General features: G+C 42.5%; 1 protein-coding gene across 6 annotated transcripts in view; it reads left to right on the forward strand.

Annotated features, from left to right (window-relative positions):
- FRMD4A (FERM domain containing 4A) overlaps nt 1–19798 on the forward strand; it is a 741134-nt gene that overhangs the window by 270489 nt on the left and 450847 nt on the right. The window contains exon 1 of one of the 6 annotated variants that reach the window (XM_077897159.1): nt 10270–10487. The exons of the other annotated variants lie outside the window; for them this stretch is intronic. Within the exon in view, the coding sequence (XP_077753285.1) occupies nt 10455–10487 (33 nt within the window). The 5' untranslated portion in view covers nt 10270–10454. Of the gene's footprint in view, nt 1–10269; nt 10488–19798 lie in introns of those variants that run through there. 6 annotated transcript variants of the gene reach the window in all.

Genomic DNA, 19798 nt, shown 5'->3' on the forward strand with positions numbered 1-19798 from the left:
ATTCTGTGTGGCCAGTCCTCTGGCTCCACTCCTGTCATCACCAATGACCCAGGTAACTCCACTCTGGCTTTACTCTCACCTGCTGCTGCTTTGTAGCCATTGCTAAGGCTCTCTGTGCCTCACTGGTGTTACCAGTCTGTCTCACCCTGTGGCAGAACCTGGCCACTCCTGCTTCTGCTGACTCTAGCTCAGCTCAGCCCACGCCTTCCAAGACTAGTCTGGATGACACTTCCCTGTTGTTTTGACTAGTACCACCCTTCTCTACCATTGCCACCATCATCTCCCTCTAGAACTGCTGTAGATGCCACTCCCCTGTGCCTTGCTGTAATGTGACTACCAGAGATACTCCGCATGCCTGCTAACTCCTGCTGCTGCCACTCGTATTCAGGTCCGATTCGGGTTCCTACCCTGCACCACCAAGGCCACCCTGTCACCTCTTCTGGCAAGAGCATTACGAATATGTGCTAGCACATCAATGCCATGGCTACTACTATCAGCCTCACCTATAATGCTAACTGCTATCCTCAGTTTCTTACCCATGGGTGATATTCCTTCTCCCTACATTGAGCCTTTTTTTTTTCTTGCCACAATAAGCCTATGAGGTTTTAGTGATCTAGTTCTGCTTTGGTGGACTTATCCTAAGTCCTCAAGAGGATTGGGAAGACTGCACACAGTGGCAGGACTTGCCAGGATTTTGGAATCTGCCTCTGTTGCAATATACTGATCTTCAGTACCTCTCCTTTCACTTAGGGTGGTACCTCTTTCCCCAAGAACACCCTACAGATGTTGTTAAGTCACAAATATCTCTCATGCGGATGTCTAGGACTAAAGGAGAAGAATCCATCTCTAAAACTCTTTGAGCGTCTCCCAGGAAGCAAGAGCCTCACATAAATGACATCTTCTAGGCTTCTTAAAGCAGACATGCAGATTAGACCACACAGTGGCTCTGGGTTACACCATAACATACACATACTAGGAAAAGGTGGATGGAATGTTCTTTCTGAGCTATATGCCTAGGAAAAACCTGTCCAGACACAGACTCTGGCAAAGGAAGGTCAGTGTGCAATGGTCCCAGGTTAGTTTAACATAGAAAAAGTAAGTGAAATTCAGGTCCAGCGACCCAGATTCAAAGCATTCCTCTCTCCTGGGCATTGTTTTCTTTCATTCCAAGCTCTCTGGTTATGTAACTATCCAAACATATTCAGACATGAAAGGGAGACACCCAACACTACTTTAGTGGTCATGTTTGTTTATGCTCTATTGTGCCCACAGAGTTGCATCCTGGCTATCCGTGCATGAGGCTACAGCTAGGAAATCCAGCATTTCCTTTCAAAACAAACAAACAAAAAAAAAAAAGAAATGTGGCTCTGTTCCCCAAACTTCTCTCCTTTCAAGTCTGACACATAGCCTGTGTGCCACATATCCGAGCTTCTTTGGAAAGAAGCTTCAGGAGATGTTTATTTCATTGAGAGGTAAAAAAGAAGTTGTGTCTTGCTGAGTCTGGGCATGTGCTTCTGTGAATATTTAGAGTGCCCCTTGGGAGATGGGCGCGGTGCCTTGCACAGAGAACTCCAATCTTTGTCAAGCAAATAAATTCACTTAAATTGGAAAGAAAATACCGTTTTTTTGCAGGAAGGTTTTGGAACATGTGAGATTTTCCCATTTTACATTTAATAGACTAGAGAGTTGGCCATGAGAAGTAGGAAGACTATCAAGATCATTCAGTAAGCTAGATAGAGAAAATGAGTTCAGATAGAAGAGTTTTGATGATCTGGTCCATTTCCTTTCCCCTGACTATGGCTGGGTGATCATTCCATGACCATGCTCAGAAACCATAGCAAAGTCTTCAAGTAAAATCTTTTTTTCTGCAGCTGTGTTCCATACCTCATCATTTCTCTTGGTTCTTGTGATTAATTGCCATTACGTTTACGTCAATACTGTTCACATTCAACATTTGGTTTCTTAGGTTCAGGCAGAGGTTCTGAATCAGAAAAATCGTGTTTTGTTAGAATTGAGGCAGCAATATTCCTCATGTTTGACTGATCCAAATGCCAATGACTTTGTGACCTAAGGCACTGGTGGCTCTTTGTCCATTTGTGAAAAAACACAGTTTTATTTCTAAAGCACATACTTAGATATCAAGGTTAAGATACAGTTTGCAAAACAGTGTGTTGCTAGGTTTTTGGATAAAAGAGGCCCATCAATATCTATCAATAACTTCATGATTTTGACACAGTAAGAAATTGAGTCAAGCAATTTTTTCCTTTGTGCCTCAGGTCAGAACTGGCCAATGAAATTTTAGATGCAGGATTGATTTGAAAAACTCCCAGAGCTATGAAAATAATGCACATTGAGGCACGTTTGTTGTTTGAAAGGTCACATTCCCAACATAATTCCACTATTAAGTAATCCCCCTACTGTTAATTAAAGAGACAAGCAAGTACTGCTCAGGTATGCACACTCCAACTTGTATTATTAAATAACCTAAAAGAATGAGAATTCAAAATAGAAAAGAATTTCCTGCAGAAGTTTAATAAATTAATATGCAACTTTTCATAAGAACACTGACAGTATAAAGTGAACTATACCTATTATTTGTGCATGGTGTGTAGACTTTTTCAAATAAGGAAAGGTGTAAATTAAGTTTTAAATTAAGAAAAATCGCATCTGAGGTCACGTAACCTGGAGATCATTCTCAGCACTCTGCCTGCCTCAGTGTTCTTACCTCTGTCCTCAAACCTCATGTTACTTTCTGCCTCTAGATTGCCTTTGCCTGTGTTTCTCTCTGCCTGAAATCCACTCTTCAGTCCCACATTTCTCCATGCCCATCCTAACATCTTAACTGCCCTAAACCCCAACATAGTGACTTCCTCCCTCAAGAAAGCTTTAATCCACAATGCCAAGTGAATAAGTACTTCCTTTCACCTTTGGTTCCACTTTAGTCATCCAACTCTGTGTTAGTTCTCCCTCCCCAAATTGTTTAGGGGATTTTCATCTCCAGTCCTTGGAATTCTTCAAGAGCTACAGCCTGCTTACATTACCTTGATAACCTCAAAGCAGAGCCTCTGCCTGGGCCTGACATACAGTATGTTCTTTCTATAGGTTGAATGTCTATGTCCCTTGAAAATTTGTATTTTGAAACCTGATCCTCTGTGTGATGGTATTAAGAGATGGGCCTCTGAGAGGTGTTTAGGTCATAAGGGTAGAGCCCACATGATGGGATTAGTGTCTTTAAAAAAGAGGCCCCAAAGAGCTCCCTTACCCCTTCCACCCCGTAAGAACACAAGGAGAAGGGAGCTGTCTATGGACCTGAAAGTAGATCTTCACCAGACACTCAATCTCTTGGCACCTTGATCTTGGGCTTTCAAGATCCGGAAAATAGTATCTGTTGTTTATAAGCCACCCAGTGTATGGTATTTCTGTTATAGCAGACTGAATGGACTGAGACATTTCTTAACACATATATGTGGCTTCTAAGAACCCCACAGCATCCTGGTGCCAAACTGAGATGAGCTCACTGGTTAATGATGTGCTTTGGGGATGTAAGATTCGGGGGGTGGAGGGGGTGTGGAAGGGTCTCTTTCACCACCACCACCACCACCCACCACCCCACCACCACATCCCCAACCCCCCTCGCCCCCCCCCCCCGCCTCCCGCCAGATGGCAGGAGGGGCCCATTAGAGAGAAAAGTTCTTGATCTGTTTGCACAGCTTGAGAGTTCCAAGAAGTCTCAGAAGCAGAAATACTTGGACTCCTGTCTCTGTTGATCACTGTCATTTTTGTCTCATCCAAGTGCAGATTTTGATAACCAATTGCAGACCAGCTTTTGAAAGTGACTTGTCTGAAGTGTGACCTTCCTGAACATTTTAAGGGAGATATTAAAAAAATATTTCCCCTTCATAATACCCTTCAGCACCTTACTGCCTTATTTGGAGCTTTGAAGTAAGTACCATAACAGAAACAGGACGCCTTAAAATTGCTAACTGAATGCCCTCTCTGAGGGGAGGTGGGTGGAGAGGATTAGAGGAGCATCCAAGTGCTTCCTGCTCTATGGGGATTGGAAGGAAGGAAAGTGCCAGCAGCTTCCTCAGCGCTTCCACCTGGATGCTCCTCTCAGCTTTTTCCTTATCTCTGCTCCCAGAGGTCTTCTAAGCAAACATTTGTGTAATGATCTGAGGCCAGGGCAGCTGTTGGTTGCTTCGCTCTTAACAAAAGCACTTAAACCAAAATCCTTAAAGAAAAGAAAGAAATGTAAATATCTCTTTTCAAACACTTCTCAAAGTAATGTCACTCTGTTCTTTATACTTTCTCATAAAACACAGGGGTAGGTAGAGACCCATTTCCAGCTCAAGCGTGCACAATGATACAAAAAAGCAGTTTTATTCTTCCTACTGTATGGTTCTTTTTCAGAAAGGCAAGAGCTGCTGAAGGAAGTCTCCTAGGGCTAGAATCCAATTAACTGCTGTACTGATTGCTGATAACTTTAGGCAATCACTGTTCTTTAGAAATTGGGACAGAGAATCTTCTGAAAGATCATAAAGGCAAGATGACTGATCAACCAAGACACAGAACCTAACACTGCTCTTTCCCCTACTCTTCCACAATTTTCAAATGAAAATAAGGGAGGAAGAAACAGGGAATGATATGCTGTAGGTCTTACATTTGGTGTTTAGTAACATGAAAGTGCTAGTCTGTGTGTCTAGAAGTTCAGATTCTGATCCAGAGCTCTGGAAAATACTTGAATAATCATAAAGTATTTCCATCACTCTACATGACTTGTTCTCAGAGCTGTAGAAAACTAGGAAAAACTTGACATCTTTGAAGTTCTAAGTCCTGCATGTAGAGTTTTGGTTTCCGTGTTACTGTTTAGGATTAGTTACTGTATACAGTAGCTGCATAATAAACATAGTGCCTGGTACCATGCCGTGGTAGACCTTGGGTGTTTACAAGTTTGCAGAGTTTCACTGGTGTATATTGGGCTCAGCTGATGTTGACAGAGCTTGCTCAGAAGTCTGTAGGTTGGATCTTCTCTCATCTTCCTCCTGGGATCAGCAGACTAGCTGGGCTGTGTCCTACTGGGGACATTTTTAACCTTCTGCTGGTACCATATTTGTTAACATCCATTTCATCAGCCAAGAGAAGTCACATAGCCATACCCAGCAAAAGTGAGAGAGTGTGACCAAGTCTGAGTAGCAAATGGCCTGGATAACAGCATGGGTAAAAGACTGAGACAATCTACCACAACACTTAATTCTCTCAATCTCAGATTTCCCAGCTTTTAAATGGTAATAATAATAATAATATATCTTTGAGGGACACCTGGGTGGCTCAGTCGGTTAAGTGTCTGACTCTTGATTTTGGCTCAGGTCATGATCTCGGGGTCATGGGGTCGAGCCTTGCATTGGGCTCTGTGCTGGGGCATGGATCCTACTTGGGTTTCTCTCTCTCTCTCCCTCTCTTTCTGCCCTTCTCCACTAAAACAATAATATACCTTTGAAAATGAAATGAGATGGCACTTTGAAGTACTTAGCTCAAGGCTGAAACAAAGTTAGGTGTTCAGTAAATGTTACTTTCTTCCTATTCACCTCCCTACCCTCACAAAATGGAAATTAATACCTGCTACACCTAACAGGATTGTTATGAGGTTTTAAAAAGATAACACATGTGAGAGCCCTTTGAAAGAATGCCAGGGACTATGTAATTTGTTTTGTAATAATTTATAGAATGCTTATCAATACACAGATACAAAAAATTCAAGCATTGGGAAATTGGATCACAATTTTGATTGAATGCTTTAGTTTAGCACATAGTAAGTGAAAATGTTCTCTGTGATATGTTTTGATAGTTACATTATAAAGGAAAACAAATATGTATGGCCTAGGATGAGGGACAAAGGCAGGGGAGATGGAGAAGAGGTAGAGATTTATTGCCTTAGATAAGTAACTCCCTTAGTGTTGCCCAAGATACCTGGAATCAAACCAGGAATAAGGTCTTTTCTGTCCTTTATCACCCCAAAACCTAAGTCTTAATGAAGATGTTTCCCAATAGGAAATAAAGAGTGATGAGTCACAGAGGAAAAGACCTAAGTGGTTGTCGGGTCACAATCCTCTTACCTTAATGAATCGAAAACCATTTATGAAGCAAGGCAACCCAATCCTCAGATAATGAACCTTAATTGTGCAACTGGCTGTGGTCCCCAGAGACTACATGGGGCCTAAAGAAATTAACCTTGAGGATGATGAGATGTGAGGAAGAAAGGGTCAGTGTTTCCAGGCAAGAGAGATGGGAAATCTGAGCCTCTGACCATGCCCTATCTAATGGCCTTTATGACAATTCCAAATGCTCCTGGTCTAGAGAGTTTTATTATGAAGTTCACCCATTCATTCTTCTTCATTTTTTTTTTTTTAACGTCAAAATGGGGAAGAAGAATGGCTCAAAGGACAAGGGGATTTGCTAAGAGAGGTTGCTTGGTAAAGGGCCATTCCCTCTGTAGGCCAGAAGCCCCCACCACACAGTGGAAATTTGCTGAGCTGGATTGCAGCTAAGACTCCCTTCCCCCGTGGTGCAAATTTAATTGATACTTCACCAGTTTCTATATATTTGATATTCATTGACTTTTTCTTCCAAGGCTGAGTTAATCCCAGATTGTAAATTCTGCCCTTTGTGAAGCTGAAGGGACTCTCTTGAACATGAAGTTGCAAACAGAGAGCACCCCAATATAAAGAAATTTGGTATGTAGAAATGTGAATGAGTGTTCCCACTTCTGAATATTTTGGCAACATAGATCATTCTCAACAGTGTTAGAACGCCTAATGATCTGATAATTATTGTTCGCTGACATAACACATCTGTTGAGTAGGTTAGAGTATTTCCTAAGCCCACCCACCACTACCACCTCCCCTCCTGCCCTCTTCCATCACTAAATAAATCTAACTACTTTAGCTGTAAAAGATGGAATGACCAGTAGTTAAAGAACCTGGAAATGATAATAATAACTGGCATGTTCCCATTTTATAAATAACTGTTTAAATAACACAAGACTTATGTTTGATAAGTGTCTTACATGGTACCTGGCTTGAGATAGATGGTCAATGCACATGGGTGAATGAGGTACCATAAGTAAACGAGGTTTACCAAATGGTCTAAAATAATACTTTCAAATGCTTTGTTTGAAGTCCCTGACTAATAAAGATCAGGTCATTAAATATGCATTTAACTCTTTATATGTTGGTGGAAGAGGTGAGAACAGGGTGTTCTCATTAGTAGTGGCCACACTGAGCTAAATGTAGGTCCATTGTGTGCAAATTAGCCAAATCTGCAAAATAGCAATAAGGATGGTATCTCCCTCATAGGAGGGAGCTAATCCCTGAAAGTCTCTTAGTGCATGCCTCGTATGAGGTAAGTGTTTAACAACTGTTGTCATCTTCATCTTTATCATCACCATCAGCGTAATTTCAAGATCTTAATATGGTTCTGGGTCCTGTTGATTCCTAGGGGTTTGGTTTAGTCAGAGGTCTCACAGACCACTATAAAAACATAGTGAAAACATGACTCTGGGGGCTAAGTAGACTGGAATTGAAACAACCAGAAAAGTTACACTTTCCTTATGTGGTATGAAGATATAGGATATTCAAAATTCTTTGCAAAAGGCTCTTCCTCTAGCTCAGGAAGGCGGTTCTAGTTCTAGGAACTATGTTTGGAATTCATCAGAAACCAAATGGCCTTAATCCTGTCTAATTTTTTTTAACTGACACCATCCCACTCTGTTCTACCACTATAACTAAAATTCCCTGACAAGAGGCAGGGAGTGGTCTGTTGTGCCAAAGACAAAAAAAGAGCAAGGAGAAAACTCTAGAGGAGTGATCCTGATTGGTAATTTTGGTGAGAATGTCTCTGGGATTAGGAAGGGACAAAGACTAGAACAGAATGGCCCAGGAAAGAGTTGCCAAAAGTAAAAAGCAAATAACAGATATACCTTGCTCAAATCAGGAATAGTCCAACAAGATGAAAGCTGAACATGGCACTTGGGATGAATGATATCTCCACAGTTGCCAGGGTAGCAAGCCTGTCTAAATGTCCAGGGCTAGTAAGTGGGGCAGAAGAGGAATGATACCTTGAAAACACAAGATGATTTCCTTCCCTACCCCCAAAATAGATATCCTTTGAAAGGATAGAGGGAGGGCTGAGCAAGAGAAGAGAAAATAAAATTAAAGACAGAGGTCAAAAAAAAAAAAAAAAAGAAAAAAAGAAAGACGGAGGTCAAGAAATGGGATTCTCGTGAATAAATTAGTTTTTAATCACCTCAGAGAAAGTTAATAATGGATACCCACTTAGGGGAAGGGTCAAAAGAGAGCAAAGCTATAGTGGAAGGGAAATCTCTTGGTAGGGTTTACAGCCCTGTAGAGAAACACAATAACAAGGGTAGAGGTTGAAATAAAAAATGAGATGACATATGGAAGAGCTTGATGAATTGGTTAAATTCTGTAGCAGGTCTAAGGGCATGGGAACAAAGGCTTTCTCTATTCTCCACTGTGTCACCTGAAACTGAAATGTCCTGGCACACTTAGGAGGTGCATGATATCTATTTAGTGAATGACTGGATAAAGAAAAGAAACAATTGCGGGACCCCCAAACACTAGGACACTGAATAAGAAAATGTAATGGTTAAGCTGGTAATGAGGTCCAGAGGCCCCCCAGAAATGGCAGAGACCTTTTACATAAGGGCAGAGTGTTGCACTCAATATGTTGGAGCCATTGAGAATTTGTCAGCGTGTTAAGAGTCTGGTCAAAGGAGGTAAGCAGCTGGTAAAGCGAGGATGAGATTGCAGACACGCACCTAAGGTATAGGAGAAAAAGGTTAAGAACCGAAAACTAGGAACTAGCCAAGGAGATGAATCAGGGTAATGTAGTTGGTGTAGAATCGGAAGTTCTTTAGAATGCAGTTGTATGAACTAGAGAAAGCTTGAGTTAATCAAGGGTTAAGAATTGGGCCATCCTGTGACACCATCTGGAGGACAGGTGTAGATTGCCCACCTTGAAGAGGTCTTAGGAGTCAGGCGTAAATGGAGCAGATAGAGAGGGACAAGTTCCATGCAAGGATCCGGGGACACAGGATGTCAGCCTTAAATATCATTGATGAATTCGCATATTGTGTGTGTCATGTATATAATGTAGAACACCTTTGTAATGGAACAGATATTCTTAGCTACAGGACTCACCAGCTGAAGTAGGGATATTGAATTATTTCCACATAGAGAATTCCTCAAGTGCAAGAAAGTTCCATAAAATCCTTTGTTTTGGGATCCCTGGGTGGCGCAGCGGTTTAGCGCCTGCCTTTGGCCCAGGGCGCGATCCTGGAGACCCGGGATCAAATCCTACGTCGGGCTCCCGGTGCATGGAGCCTGCTTCTCCCTCTGCCTGTGTCTCTGCCTCTCTCTCTCTCTCTCTCTCTGTGTGACTATCATAAATAAATAAAAATTTTTAGAAAAATTATTTTCTTTTCTTCTCAGCTTCATAATGCCGTGTGACCCAAGTCTTTGCAATATTTCCTTACTGTCGACTTTTTACAAGTGACCGGCAATGCTGAATGAAATAGTCAATCCTGGTTTATCTGGAGTCCTAGACAGAACACACGCTATTTTATGCTCAGCTGTCAGGAACTGAGCCTATAAATCAGTTTTGAAACTTTTCCTAAGAAAAGACTCTGCTTATGTACTTCTAAACATCTGGTCAGACAGAGAAATAAAATAAAATCCACTTCACTCTGCAGATGCTGTGTCAACAACTGGGCTAAACAAATGAGTATCTAGAAATATCTAAGAGGTGAGATTTCTTTTTCAGTTTTCCCAACACAGACCAGAAAAACAGCTGAGTAATGGTGGCAACTGGAGCCACCGCTCTCGGGGTCCTGTGTCTTAGGCGAGCAATGAATGGATCGCTCTAGCAGTGCCTTCAGCAGTCAGCTCCAGAGAGAGCAACTGCACAGCTGAACCCGGGGAGCCGAGCCGAGCCGAGCCGGGAGCTGGGGATGCCCCAGCACAGCTCAGCCCGCCTCTCCTCCTTTCCTGGGCGAGCCGCCCCTGTGGTTTGGTTCAGATCACTTTTCTTGGCTCAAATGCGGTACCTAAGACAGGGATCATTTGTCAAGTGAGCACGGTACACGGGGAGCTCTAGGCAGATGATGGAAAGAGAGGGAGGAAAAGGAGGGAGGAGAGAGCTCGGGAGAGAGAGAGGCAGGAGAGGGAAGAGGGCGAGGAAGGGAGCGGGCTTCTCCAGGAACAGCGCTTTCCAGGCGCTGGAGATTCAAGTTAGACCGGGGGACCGAGGCGGCGCCGCCCGGGCGCGGGGACACGCGGAGGCTCCCCGCGCGGCTCTCCTCCTGCGGGATGCTTAAGGGGAGCCCGCAGACTGGGTAACTTGGAGAGGAGGGGACCTGGCATGAGGATTCCACCAAAATGGAAGGGCTCCTGTCTCCGATGAGGACGAAGGTAAGGAGAGGGGACCTCGGTTCCTTTGGATTCTGCTTGGACGCGCAGAGCCCGCAGCGGAGGTGCCCCGAGCCTCTGTGAACGGGAGGCGGGAGGCTCGCTGAGCTTTTGTCTTGTTCCAGAACTAAGGCTGGCGGAGGCAACTGGGTCTCCCGGAGAATAGGCTAGCCTCAACGGCAGCGCGAGTGTGCAAGGGGAAAGCGGGGCGGGGTGTGGGGGGGGGGGGGACCATCTGTCAGTGTGGACAATGGGAATCCTAGTAAATGAGTTCTCCTCTCGCTTGATTAGACAGCCATATTTTAGCAGGATTTCCAATCATTCTTCTTGGAGGCTGTTGCAACCCTTGGAGCTGTTCGTTGCAGGAAGTGCCGATTTCTCTGGCTGCATCGCTGTTTAGCAGGAGGAGTAACGCGTTTAAAGCAGAGCATGCCCAGCTCCTGCTTGAAATATAGCCCCTTTCCTCCTCCTCTTCTTCAGAGCAAGAGGGTCAGGGAATCCTCTGTGGAAAGTAGGTTAATGCATTCTGGAAACCAGTGTGTTCTCAGAGAGATCCCAGACCTGGAGAAAAGAGTCCAGAGCGCCAGACTCGCCTGACATCTTGAACTTGGTCCTGAAACATTTAGAGTCGCTTCCAGGGAACTGCTTACAGTCTCCTAGAGGCTCTGGGAACGAACTTGTTCTCCTTGGCTGGAGTTTGCTTTTTCACTTGAGAAAGGGATGACTTGGAGCTGGGGCTTTCCATTAAAAGCTCAGATGATGGGGAGTCTATTTGGTATTTGCTGCATGCACATATGACTCCAAAAGTTCTAAATAATACTAGAAATAGTACTTTCTTTATTTAGAAATTTCCAAAAAAAAAAAAAAAAAAAGAATCAGGGGGAAATTGCCTCTGTAACTACACAGCATACTTAAAGCCAATAGAGTAAGCCTTTGATTTACCTCATCTCTTTGATGCTCTATTCAGTGATTCCAACACAAACAGACTCTTTTGTTGAACATTTTTTTCTTGCTAGTTAATGAGCATGACCACAATGTTTTAAGAGACGGTTGGAACTAGGGTCAAAGCGTGAAAGCATCCTATCCTTTGGGAGAATTCCCGATCTCCCTGTCTTCTGATAGTCATTCACCAGAAGGATCGCCCCAAGAGATGTTTGTTACCAGAGGTTCTAATTCCAGCTCTTTGGCTGTCTGTCTGTCTGGTCTCCTGCGAGATCCCCTCTATGACCTGTTTGCTCTCACAGAGTATGTAGCTGAAGTCGGGATGCTTGCAGGCAGCAATCTCAATCCAAGGGGCTGTGGAAACAGCAGTTACCAGTTCATCTATCTTATACCACTGCAAAGAAAATGGCAAATGGCACCTTTTATTAACAGGGTGGTGTATGAATGCCTTAGGGGATGGCATTGTAATCTGTTTATTTGGCTAGCTTTTGAAATTGCTGCCTCAGACACGCTATCCTGGTATCGTGCACTCTTCGGGCTTCCATCGGATCAGTGGATCTGAGCTCATAACCTTACGAGTACAATTCTCATAGACTTGGAGGGGAGTTCCCTATGCAAATGGATCAGGACCCAGGCGCTGCATAAATCACATGGCGGGCCGATTAAAATGGCATGCTGTGGTAGGGGAGAAATAGATGTCAGGGGGTCAGACCGCTCATATATTATATTTATCATTTAATTCACAGCATGGCTTGTTCCTTAACCATCATACCATTTATTGAACATCAAACCTATGGGAGTTTGGGTTCCACCAAAGCTCAAACATAAAATCTCATAAGAAACAGACTCTCATTCAAACCCTTTAGGTTTTAGATTTCAGGGTATATGTGTGTCAATGTGTGTTGAGTTGCTTCTGTGGATTCTTTAATCTCTTTATTTCTGTTGCTGGAAACTTATATTTCCATATTGAAGATTCAAATTACATTTAATTTGGCAACCTATAGTATAATCATACTCAGGGAACAGGACCTGATTAAGAAATGAGATCCCATTGGTGAGACTCAGCTTTATTACCTAAATTGCTGTGTCTGTGTTGAAATTACCCAGTGATTTTTAAGAATTTACCCGAAGACTTATATCACTGACAATGTGTTGTCATTTTTAAACTTTATCCCACATTATGCCTCATTAAGCCTATTCTAGAATATTCTCCTCCTTTAGTAAGGATTCGGCTTGAAGTTTCTGATTTCATGGTCTCATGATGGGTTGGACAAAGAAAGCCTCCTAGAGCTAAATTTTGGTGTGTTATGGTTACTTAATAACTTACTGACAGTTTAAAGCAAGTGTTGAGGTAAATTGGACATCATGCAGTAATTTCATTATGCCATGTAATAGACTTAACCAGTCTAAATCATGGGTGCTTAATGCATTTTTATCTGGGGATTTGCATAATTGGCACATAAATATGCATGAGATTAACTGGAAGTGGCAAAACAGGGTGGGCAAAATGTTCACGAGTGAGAAAATTAAGGCAGTTGCAAAGGGGGCACCTGAGCACACTCTGTCTCCTGGGTGGTGGCCACACTTGATGTACCTAGAGGCAGACAGGGCGGCAGCTGGCCTCCCCATGTCACAGGCAGTGTGTTGTCAGTGATACACGGGCTTAGCACAGCTCTTGGCTCTTGGCTGGATGCACTTGGGCACACTACTTATTCTTTCTTTTATATATAATGCAATCTAGAGAGTCTCTAGGCTGATGGATATACTTCTGACTGGCCTCCTGGCAGGCCAAGACACAGGCCTCAGGATTCTAACCATAACAAATGATGTTTGCAGAGGCAGGGGGAAAGAAAAAGGAAAAACGAGAGATGCTGATTGAGTCGTTTCTCCTGTGAGGGCAAAGGAAAGAATTTTATAATTAATCATCTTTATGTACTTTTAAAAATGTGTCCTTTTCTGATTCAATTTTTAATCCACCAACCTTTAATTCTCTTTAATCCTCTGTGCATTGCCTCTAGTGAACGAGGCTGGCAAGAACCCGCCCCCCCTCATTTTCAGCTTCTAGTGATTCCTGCTTGCCAATGCCTGCCACAGAATTTGCAGTGAGCACCTGGCTAAGGCCACGTGCAATCAAGACAAGTCTGTACTCTGTATGGAGTGTGTTCTGGATCCACCCCAGCAGCATCAGAAGAGAATCAAAAAGGAAGGGGGAGAAAAAAGAAGAGAATAGGAAAGGAGGCAGGAGAAGGAGGGAGGGGAGTGGGGGCAGGGAGGGGAAGCTGGCTTGGTTAGTCATCCATCTTTTTCTCTTTTGGTTTTATTTGGATATAATTGACATTAGGCACCGTATAAGGCCAAAATATACAAAGCCACATAAGTTTATTTAACATCCACCTCTTCTTACAGTTACCAAAAAAAAAAAAAAACTCTTTCCTTGTGATGATGAGAACTTTTAGGATTTACTCTCTTAGCAACTTTCGAATATACCATACAGCAGTGTTAGCTATACTCGCCATGCTGTACCTTCCATCCGCAGGACTTAACTGATCTTATAACTGGAAGTTTGTACCTTTTGACCACCTTCCTCCAATTCCCTCACCCCCATTCTTGCCTCTGGCAACCATAAATCTGATCTCTTCTATTATATTTGGTTTTCTTGTCTGGTTTTCATTTGTTAGATTCCACATCTAAGTGAGATCATGCAGCATTTGTCTTTCTCTGTCTGACTTCTTCCACTTAGCATAATGCCCTTAAGGTCCATCCATGTTGTTGCAAATGCTAGAGTCTTCTTTTTTATAGCTGAATAATATTCTGTTGTATATAAACACAATTTCTTTATCTATTCATCTGTCAATGGACACTGGGGTTGCTTCCATGTCTTAGCTATTGTAAGTAATGCTGCAGTGAATACGGGGGCTCAGATATCTTTGTTAGTTATTTCATTTCCTTCAGATAAGTGCCCAAAAGTGGAATTCCTGGGCTTTTGAGAATTCTATTTTTAATCTTTTGAGGAACTAGAGATTCATCTTTATATCAGGGTTACAGATGTTTGTTTGTTTATTTATTAAATGCTTGCACGGTAAATGGCGAGTGGACCTAAATTAACCTCTCTAAAAAGACTGGAGTATTGACTTTTCCAAAATTTAACTTGACAATTCAGTAACTATTTTGTGTGCTAGGTAAGCTTTTTTAGTTAGGATAGTGTGATACTATTGTCTTTAATATCTGTTCTCCATTTACAATTAGCTAACTCCCCAGAGAAGATGCTTATTATCTGTCTGAACCTCCCTTACTGCGGCCACAAAGCTGTCATGACTTTCTTTATTGCACTTCAATTACTTTTTCAAAGGAATGACTTCAGATTTGTGGCATAAAGTTGTTTTCTAAAGGCAGTCTTCTGAAAGGATCATCCATTTATGAAAGGGACATTTACAGGGAACTGAAGGCTGAGAGAAGAATGAGCATTTGAAATGAACATCAGAATTGTGTCCTGTGAGTTCAGCTCTTGTGTTTCCATGGTAAGTGCCACACGTGGCTTGAGTTAGTTCAAGAATTATCCTCCTTCACCACACTGCAATTTTGGGAGCACATTAGATATAGTTATAAGGCGCAAAAAAATCTAAAATTACAGACAATGTAGATAAGCAAAAGAAAGAATCGAAAGAGTACAGTCAAAGGTTCTCTGGCTCCTTAGGCCAATTATCATAGAGTACATGAAACCCTTACAGTCATTTAGAATTATGCTAAATCTGCTTGAAACTTGGCCAGGACTCCATGGAGAGTAGTGCCTGAAATGATCCATTGTGTTCCACCTACTTGATACATAGATTCTGATAAAACACTGGAGTCTCCCTTTTAAGGAGCTTTGTGAACTAGGAATCATTAGGGACTAAAGAATGGTAAGCCTGAGCAGGGAAGGCTAAGAAGGGCTTGACAATTACTTTCAAACACATTAAATATCCACAAGATTATTCACCAGCTAATGACAGGCTATCCTTTATCTTAATGGGGGCTTAAATAAGAAGAGACCTGTAGGAGCTGAAGCATGACAGGTTTAGATTGAATTTATCACACAGTTTCTTGACATCAAAATGTTTTCCTGAGAAAGGTTGATATGGTTTCTAATCTGGAGACCTCTGAGACAGGTAGGGATGATCCACCTTGTGAAACCAGGAGCCTTTAAGACATTCCATGTTTTTATGATGCCGTGATTTTTACCATAAAGCCAATAAAACCAGAAATAGGTTTGTTTATGAGGCATGCATCACATTCCTTTACAAAGAGCTACTGTAATGCATTTATTGAACCATTGAACTCAGTTGTGTGCAAACAGGAAACAACTTTATTCATTTTCAGACAACCCCTTTCAAGGCAGATGTGAACTGTGCAGAGGAAGGGAAGGAGCACAAAACAATGTATTGGGTTAGTGTGGAAAGGAGATGTTCAAGGCACCACAGCTTATCCTAACAGACTGCCTGGGCTCAAAAATTTAGCTCTGCCGCTTCCTGGGGTGTTGCTCTCCAGAATCTCAGTTTCGTCATATGTAAATGCATACAATAATAGGACCTATAGGGTGGCTCAGTCAGTTAAGGATCTGTCTCTCGATTTCGACTCAGGTCATGGTCTCAGGGTTGTGGGTTTGGGCCTCTGTGCTCAGCAGAGAGTCTGCTGGAGATTCTCTCCCTCTGCCCCTCCCCCCACTTGCTCTCTCTCTTACTCTCTCTCAGTGAGAATTCTTTCTAAAGTAAATAAATAAATCTTTAAAAAAAATAGGACCTGTATCCAAGGTTGCTATAAGAAGTAAATATGTTAATGCCTACAAGGTCTTGGCACATCATAACAAATGTTAGCTCTTACTAGTGTGAATGTATGAGCAAATATATAAATGGATATATGTAGAAATACAAGTTTCATAACAAATGTTTGGAATGGGCTGACATTGTCATGAGTACAAGTAGGGAAAGCAGGCAATCTATTTTCAAGATGATGCGGTTAGCTGAGATGCAGAAAGAGTTCCTCCCCCTGCAAGATCCCTGTGAAGTGGGGTCCTCGTGGGGCAAGGTACAACTCAGAGAGCTCAGAATAAAATAGATGCCTCTGTAGCACGAATCAGCTCTCATTATAATAAGGGCTTTCATGACAAGTAATTATGGTAGGTAGGTTGTTTAGAAGGAAGGACTGTAGACTCAGCGTAAGCTAAATGGTTCCTCTCTAGGACCTCAAGAAAATCACTTTCCTCCATTCGTCCTTGGTTTTATCATCTCTTAACTGACATCTTAGTAAAACAACAATCTCTTTTGTGCTTGGATCTTGTAAAGTTGAGCACTTATCATCTCATGCGATCTTCACTACCCTAGTTTCAGTCTACCAGGGCGAGGAGGACTGGGGACAGACAGCAACACAGGGAGGCCCCTTCTGGGCCTCCCCAGATGAAATAGTTCTTCTGTTTCCCATGAATTGAGGCCCTCGAAGACCAGGTCTGGGCAAATTCAGGGCACAAGGTTTGCTCCACGCCCCAGAAGGAAGATAAAAGAGCCAGGAACAGACCACAAGTGCCAGCTTGGTAACTGTTGGCCTTTCAAAGCCATGATTGGTTTAAAGCCCTTTCTGTCATGTGCCAACATAAATCCTGTTGGCCCAAAAGATTTTATGAAGTCACTATGGGAGCCATCTGGATGCCCTGTGGAATAAGAAGGTACATGGGCCACTAGCTTTAGCAGCTGGGCCCTGGATGGCTAGTCCCAGGGGCTAGGAGGCCAAGCTGCATTGGCAGGGGGAGATATCCAGTTGGTAAAAAGAAGGCAGATGAGAGTCCCTAAGCCACTGACCTCATGCTGTATAATTAAACTGGAATAGGAATGTGGTGGGTAAAGCCTAATGTAACTGAGGGAGGTAAGGGGGTGACATGAGGATTTTGGAGGATTTCTGATGTATAAAACATTGGAGAGATGATTCATTTGTGGTAATTCTGTCCATGTTCTGGTCAGATCTGTTTGCTACATCCCAAGCAGGGGAGGAAGAAAACTCTGAGCAGCAAAGCTATTGGGAAGAAAAAAGTCGTCCAGCCTTTCTTCTGTGTCATTTACTTATTCATCCAGTGAGGATTTATTAAGTGCTCATATCGAGTGTCAGGCAATAAACATTTCCTTCTGTCAACGTTGTACAAACAAAAGAAGAAGTGTTGAAGGGTCCGCAAATAAGACAAAGCAACCCAACCGCTTTCCCTTGAAAACAAGTCAGAGTGCACCCTCTAGGAGCAAGAGAAAATGATTTTTCCAAAGGCCACATTCCTTTTCACTAAATGTGATGCTTTTAATACAAGAAGATGATAGCAATTGGGTAAATTAACTTTGCATTGATATTCAAAGGGAATTACGTTAATGGTAATAACCGAGTGTCTTCAAAGGAATAAAAGTGCCTGAAGGAGGATCCTATTTAGTCTTGGAAGGTTTCCTTTATTTTACACAAAGAGCGTGAACCTGGACATATTTCCTAAATGAGGAAACTTAAATGTAGTCATTTCTCCCAAGATTTCAAAGTAAAACACTCTATTTAACACCGGGGAAACCAGTTTAGAAAACAGTATAGGAAACTATGAAAATATACAAAGACCAAAGTCCTCACTTCAACAATTGGCTTTGAGAACTAGAATCACCTCAAGCACGTACCTGTACTTTCTACTATTATTTAGTCTCTGTACAGATTCTTGGTGGAAGATGAATATTTAGGGTACCTGCATGCACACATGCACACATGGTTGTGTGTGTGTATCTGTGTGTGTGTGTGTGTGTGTGTGTGTGTGTGTGTGTGGCTGTCATTCACTTGGAAAACTGATGCTTCTGAGGTTGATTCCAATGCCACCGTATGTAATAGGAACAGAGCAGGATTTAGGTATTACCCTACAAGCTATGAAGCAAGTCTTTACTTTGTAGGTGGAGTAAATCATGGGGACCTCTGGGGGAGAGCTCTTGGGCATGTCTGTCCTAGGTAGATCGAAAAGATATTAACATTTACTCAAAGTTGCTTTGTTTTCAATTTGGGGATAAATAAGACAAGGAAGCATAGTATGTTCCTGAGCATATGCGTAGTATATGCTGAGGAATGAAGGATATTTAAACTCTCTAACTCAATGTTGGCCAATAGAAATATAATTCAAACCACAATGGAGCCACATGTAAAATTTTCTGGTAGCCACATTAAAAAATTAAAAGACACAGGTATAAGTAATTTTAATAATGTATTTTATGTAGCCATATATGTCCATCATGATCATCTCCTCATGTAATCGATATAAAAATTATGAATGAGATATTTTTACATTCTCTTTGTTTCATACTGTCTTCAAAGTCCAGTGTGCATTTTGTGCTTATAGTACATCTCAGTCCGAACTGGCTACATTTCAAGTGCTTAGTAGACACACACGGTTAGTTGGCTACTGTGTCAGACAGGCCAGCTCTACCTGATTTATTGGTACAAGCAAAGAACCCAGAAAGCTGGGATTCGTCTAATACTGGTAAGTTGCAATTGCTCTCCTAATAGCCTCTTTTGACCATGTAGTCTCCCCTCCCAGTGCTTTTCTGTCGTCGGGATTTTGGCACAGCTTGGGACCTCTGGTAGGAGCATATTTGGTCGGATGAATGCCCAGAGAGCTTTGACCTCTGTAGTGAGAGCTGATGATCACACACAAAGAATGAATTAGCTCAGTGTTCCCATTGTGCGGGAGGGACGTAGGGTCAGGTCAGAGGGCACGTGTGGACACAGGGGACACAGAAGGTCCAAGCAGTTCACTTGATTGTTTTCCACACTTTCTTCCCAGTCAATTTAACACTGATCTTGAATTTCTGTCTCCTTCTCTTCCATTCCACGTGCTGTTTCAGATCTTTCTCTATTTTTTAATTGCATTCCAGTGGGTTTTTTTTAAGCTCATTGCTGCAGATACCAAGGCACTCTGTGTGAAGGTATGCTCAGCTGAGGGAGCATCTCCCTCCACCCTCCCCAGATAACTGGGTCCAAGTTCTTGCCTTGCTGACTGGTGTTATGTGAGGCCTCCAGAAAATCTGCCCCTGGGCTATACCACTCTCAGGTTTCATGGATACACACCCAAGTCGTTGTGTTACTTTCGTTGTTGTTGTTTTCATTCCCTCCTGGATATATCCCAGAGACATGTTTGACCCCTTGTTATGCCCCCTGAAGCCGCTACTCTCTCTGTGTGTCCCTTATCTCACTGAGTAACAGACCTCTCTATCCAGGCCCATCCAGAATTTGAACCCCTCTCCTCTTCCCTTACTTTTCATATCTCATCATTTTCCATGTCCACTCTATCTTGTGTGTCTTCCTTCCTCTTCATCCACGGGGTCACAGTGCTGGTGCAA

Source organism: Canis aureus, chromosome 5, assembly GCF_053574225.1.
Source record: "Canis aureus isolate CA01 chromosome 5, VMU_Caureus_v.1.0, whole genome shotgun sequence".
Classification (NCBI taxonomy): domain Eukaryota; kingdom Metazoa; phylum Chordata; class Mammalia; order Carnivora; family Canidae; genus Canis; species Canis aureus.